This window comes from Phocoena sinus, chromosome 4, assembly GCF_008692025.1.
Source record: "Phocoena sinus isolate mPhoSin1 chromosome 4, mPhoSin1.pri, whole genome shotgun sequence".
Classification (NCBI taxonomy): Eukaryota; Metazoa; Chordata; class Mammalia; order Artiodactyla; family Phocoenidae; genus Phocoena; species Phocoena sinus.
The window spans coordinates 20,295,491-20,301,490 of NC_045766.1; the positions used below are offsets into that span (position 1 = coordinate 20,295,491).

Here is a 6,000-nt window from a genome sequence, read left to right on the forward strand (position 1 = left end):
GTATTTCTTCTCTTTCATTGTAAACAGATTAAGATAGTATTTCTAATAAAGTCTTTAAAAATTCCTACCTGTGTTTCATGATTCCAAACACACACACTGCCATTGTAAAGACTCGCCAACATCCACGGCTCTGTAGGATGCAAATCCACACTCTTAACTCGATCAGATCGAGCAGTTAGCTTTCTCTTGATATCCAGTCGCAGAGGCTAAGGACAAACATAAAAAACAAACTAACATTAAATTGCTATGCCAAATAAAACATGCTTGAGATCTTAACTAAAAACAGTGCATTAACATGCCTACAAAACAATTCAGTTTTTACTTTGCTAAATTACAGACACAATTTGAAGTCTAAAGCACCTACTTATTCACTCATATATACAAAAAAATATGAGTATTTAAGAATTTTTAATTTGTAGCAGGACTTAAACTTTTTGGTCTTAGGACACCTTTACAGTCTTAATTTTCGAGGACACTAAAAAGCTTCTTTTTAGGTAGATTATATTTAATATTTACCATGCTAAAAAGTAAAATTGAGACATTAAAATATTTGTGTATTAATTCATTTTCAAAAATGAACTAAACCCATTACATGTTAACTTAAGTAAGATATTGTTATGAAAACTAACTATAGTTTCAAAAGAAATTTAGTGAGAAGAGTAGCAATGTTTCACATTTTTGCTAAATTCTGACTTAACAGAGGACATTTGTTTTCCCGTATCTGCTTTGGCCCTCAATATGTTGTGATATATTGTTTTGGTTGATGTATATGAAAAAAACCCAAAAAAAACAAAACTCAAAAACCTGGCTCACAGATACTGAGAACAGATTGGTAACTCCCAGAGGTGGAGTGTGGAAGAGGGAGAAATGGGTGAAGGGGGTCAAAGGGTACAAACTCCCAGTTACAAGGTAAGCAGGTCATGGAGATGTAATGTACAGCACGGTAGTTAATAATACAGTGCTGCATATCTGACAGCTGCTAAGAGGGTAGTAGATCTTAAACGTTTTCATTGCAAGAAAAAACACATTTTTGTAACTATGTATGGTGACAGGTGTTTAGACTTATTGTGGTGATTGTTTCACAATATACACAAATATCAAATCATTATATTGGACACCTAAAACTAATATAATGTCATATGTCAATTATACCTCAATTATTTTTTTAAAAAATTGAGTTCTTCAGAGAAAAGTATTAGATTTATTTTGGCAATAATATCAGTAAATGCTAGGCAATGTAATGTGGGATCAATAGGGGTTATATCCATGTCCACGAAGGGCTTTGGAGCCAAATGGTAATGTTTATAATGTTTTAACGTATTTAAGTTACAAGAACCAAACGGAAATTACAATTTTAAACCGAAGCTAAAATACTCTCTCGAGTCATAAAATACTAATAGTTTAAAACAGCCTTCTTCAACCTGGATTCCTCATCTAAACCACAGAAAGAAAATGATCTGAATAACTACTTTCTCAATTCTCCCAAGGATACCTCTCTAGGAGAAAAGTTAACTCATCATATATAATGATGGCTTAGGGCAGTAGTCTTAATTCTCTCTTGGAAGCAGATCTGAGGAAGACTGATTTAAAATATATTTCTCCTTCAACAGGTTTTACACACAACCTAAAAGTTTATTTGGCAAGTTGCGTTATCATCCAATTTTTATTTTTGCGATCTTCCATGATGATAATGAATTGGACAGAAATTTAACGTTACTTTTCTACACAAATGAAGACTGCTACATTATTTCCGCAGAGATAATTTCCTGAGACAAAGCAAACACCTCACAAGGCTTTTATTCATCGTTTTGGATCTCTATCAAATCTGGGTCACTGACTGCTTCGAACCTTGCTCTGACTTCTATACAGGCCTCCCTCACTTTTGGCAACAACCTACACCTCTTACTTCCCTTTAAAAGATCCGAGTTCTCTGGCTCTTCTCTACAATAGCCACAAAAATGTTTCCACTGTCTTACCTTCTTCTCCATCTCAAACTTGCTACTTTCAAACCATCATCTTCACATACCTTGCTGAAGCAGGACCTCTTACTTCACCCATTTCTGAATTTTGTCCCATTAATTATCATCACAAATGTTAACTATTTTTTTCTGGTCTCTTCAGAGTCAGCAAACATTATGTGTCTATTATATGCCAGGAAGCACGGTGGAGGCTTTTTCCTCTAGTAAATGAGGAAACTGTACACTTATAAACTATGTATATTTTACCATTAAAAATATTTTAAATGCTTGATTACTGAGTAAAAGTGATGCTTCAGGAAGGTGGTCCAGGGGACTGAGCAACCCCAGTATAACTCTACATACCCCCAATCTCAGTTCAAAAAGTACAGCCAAGAGCTCCTGCTGTATTTCTCCCAAGATTTTAGTGCCTACTTTGAATGAGACATTGTACTAGGCACTGTGGAATACCAAAACGAGTAAGGTACTCATACTGCAGCCTTAACTCTAAATGTCTCCTTATATCTCCCAAAAGCTGGATGCATTTAGGACTCAGCTTAAATGCTACTGCCACTACTATGATCTTTCAGATTACCCTACCAGAAGCATCCTTTCCTACGGGATCCTACAGGTTTTAATTTTAACATTTAACATTTGTGCACATGTCTGTTTTTGCTTTCTAGAACAGATGCTACTTAAGGGCAGGGTCACTGCTTATTCATGTGTTTATCTCCACAGCATCTTATATATTTGGGTATAGAGGTTTAAGTACAGACAGTATAATCGAGGTCTAAAGAATCATGATGGACTCAAACTTCAGTTCCACTACTCATTTCAAACGTACAACAGTGGGTAAATTTACTTAACTCTCAGGTTTGAAAAACGTAAAACCATTGACTATTATCTACCGCTTAGCATAATGAGAATTAAATTCAGTGTTAAACAGAACAGTGCCTGGCCTATTGTAACCACTCCATAAGCATTTATAATTCACTCTCCCAGCTGCTGTGAGAATTAGGCGGCAAATGTTTAGCACAATCCATGGCACATAGTAAACACCCTATGGTAAATGAGTGAATAAATAAATTCACATTTTGTAGTTATATAAAAGATTTTAAATGTGTTAAAGAATGAAATATGTAATTATAAAAATACTCTTAAACATTGCAAAAGAAAACTAAATTAGGCAGATGTTTACTAAACTAAATTAGGCTGTTTCCAAAAATGTCCAGTGCTGAAAGCACAGCACACCCCAGAGCAGGTGGTGGTAATACGAGGTGGCATAAATAAGTGACTTCAGTATTGTTCAGAGGCTCTTAACCTGGGAACCCAATAAAGTTCATGGATGAGGACTGGGGGGGGGGGGGCGGGCGGTATCTGTCAGTGAACCCACTAAAACACAGCGTGTTTCTCTATGCATTTTTCTGGAAGCATCCATAATGTTCACAAGTTTCCCCAGGAAATCAACTTGTTGTAGTTAAAACTCTGCAGCAATGAGCCTTAAACTAACTTGATTTTAAGTTTTTATTTATTTTTTTCCTTTAACAGCAAGGCGAGGAACTTGGACTTATTAATCCCTACGGTCTTCAAGCTCCAAAATCCTTGAACCTGTGCTTCCTAACAAGTGAAGAAAAGCAGGAAAATGTTTAAATACAAAATATTGAATTTCTTACATCTTTTTGGAAAGAAATTCTCACACTATCATACTGTTTTTCTTACTATTATAACTCTTTTTGTGCAAAAGTATTTTAGAGCATATTTGGGGGTGATAATAAAAAATGCTGTCATGACTGTCATTCTTATCAGCCGCTGTATTTGCAAATGAAGAAAAGCACGCCAACCAGTTTTATAAACAACTCCCCAACTCTTCGTTTCTCCCTAGAAACTTAAGCTGGGGTCCCAAAGCATCTGAAATTCCACTCTTGACTCTCTATGCATTTTATTTACTTTTTTGGGGGGAGGGGGGCTTGCCTCTTTAAGTTCGTAGTTTGCGGTCAGCACATACTATACCAGAACAAACCCAACATGACTGCAAAATCAGCTGTCGTCGTTTTAAAGGCACAATGAGGCAGTTTCGCCAAAGCCTTCTACGGAGTTCAACGTTTTCGGTCTCTTCTATTTCCCTACACCAAGGATCCCGCTGCAGACCGCACGACCTCTGGCAAACGCCCTAAGCACCGGAGGAGTCAGGGACCCCTCAATTCCAGGCACTGCCTCCTCAAACCACTCCCTCCCAGAGTTCAAACTGGACCAAGACCCCGCAAGGCCTGAGGCGGCGGCCGCAGCGGGAGCCCAGGCCGTTGCTGACTACGGTCCTCAGGCCAGGAGCCCCAGGAATTGGCCTTGGCCGCAGGGGCCCCACTCCCTCCTACAGGGCCTGGACCTACCATGGCTCCGTTGGTCCGAGCCCGGACGCCTTTACTCGGTGCAGACGAAGCAGTCCGGGAGAGACCCACCGACCAGCCGACCGGCCGACTGCTTGACGTGGAACTTCCGGGAGGAGTTCTCGCGATAGAACGCGAGTCCAGGGCCCGAGCGCCTGCGCAAACGCGGCGCGGGGGGCTGACGTTTCCCAAGCCCCGCCCCAATTTCCAAGGCAACAGGGCCTCCTAAATGGCCTAGAGCCCACCTGGCGCTGCTGGGGAAGTGGGGGTGTGGCTTCCACTATCCGCTACAGTGTCCTGGGGCTGCTGAGCTTGTACGAGAATCAGAAAACCGCGAGTTAAATGAGATGAGGAAAAGCGAAATGCTTCATCCGAATGCTAACGGCCGGAGAAACTCCCCTATAGTGGAGTTGTGTCGCAGGGGCTGAGAAGCGCTGTGAAGCTTCCTCTGATTCTGGCTCTGAGGAGAGGGCGGGGAAGAGAAGGGAAGGCGAAGCTAGGCTCTAAGCCTACTGTACTCTGGTGGACCTGAGAACGAGGCCCAGGGAGTCCTCTGCGGGGCCTGCTCGGGGCCCTGATTGAGGCTGGAAGGATGTGGGCCGGTTTCTGGGCTGAGCTTCAGGCATTGGTGGTCTGAGGGCTGCGAAGAGTCTTCAGCTCTGGAGCTCCCCAGGATATGGGAGTATCCGACCCTGCAGGATCTCCTTCTATTGAGCGTCGACCGCGTTGTTCATTCATTTATAACTATTTATTGATCTTCGGCTGTGTGCCAGAATACTTTCCTCTCAAATCTTCACATCGAATCTGAATTATCTCCATTTTACTGATGAGGAAGCTAAGGCTCAAAGAAGTTAAGGGTCCCCGCCAAGGCCACACTAAATGGTAGAGTCAGGATTTGATACCAGACTGATAACTCCTCCAAGTCCTGTGCTCTATTACACCAAAGTATATCTTCATTAAGGTAGTTGAACTCTAGAATAAGGACCTGAGCCATAGCGGTTGCAAAGTAAAGTGCTAGAGCATTTGCCTACCCGCACCCTCTTCTTGCCTTTTTATTTTTATTTTTTTTTAATTTTGTTTATTTTTGGCTGCGTTGGGTCTTCGTTGCTGCACCCTGTCTTTCTCTAGTTGCGGCGAGCGGGGGCTATCTTCGTTGCGGTGCTTGGGCTTCTCACTGTGGCGGCTTCTCTTGCTGCGGAGCACGGGCTCTAGGCACGCGGGCTTCAGTAGTTGTGGCATGCAGGCTCAGTAGTTGTGGCTCGCAGGCTCTAGAGCACAGGCTCAGTAGTTGTGGCGCACGGGCTTAGTTGCTCTGCGGCATGTGGGATCTTCCCAGACCAGGGCTCAAACCCGTGTCCCCTGCATTGTCAGGCAGATCCTACCACTGCGCCATCAGGGAAATCCCTTCCCACTTTTTAAAATAAATTTATTTATTTTAAAATTTTATTTTATTTTTTAAACACCGTGGGCCAAGTAACACTTGCCCTTTTGCTACATATAAATGTGTACCTCAGGCCTGAGAGTAGCCTTGGGGTGTTTTTAGACCTCTAGATTATCAGAAAGGAAAAAAAAAAAAGGTGTGTGTGTGTGTGTGTGTGTGTGTGTGTGGAAAGTAATATTCAGAGGGAGACATATGGACTCTGCATCAGGTAATTTGCCTT

The 6,000-nt window shown here is 41.6% G+C and overlaps 1 protein-coding gene across 1 annotated transcript in view; it reads right to left on the minus strand.

Annotated features, from left to right (window-relative positions):
- Nucleotides 1-4,471, minus strand: part of COPB2 (COPI coat complex subunit beta 2) — a 38,278-nt gene extending 33,807 nt beyond the window's left edge. The window contains exons 1-2 of the mRNA XM_032630176.1: nt 4,343-4,471; nt 69-206 (exon numbers count right to left, since the gene is read on the minus strand). Of these exons, the coding sequence (XP_032486067.1) occupies nt 69-206; nt 4,343-4,345 (141 nt within the window). The 5' untranslated portion in view covers nt 4,346-4,471. The remainder of the gene's footprint in view (nt 1-68; nt 207-4,342) is intronic.
- Nucleotides 4,472-6,000: the final 1,529 nt, after the last annotated feature.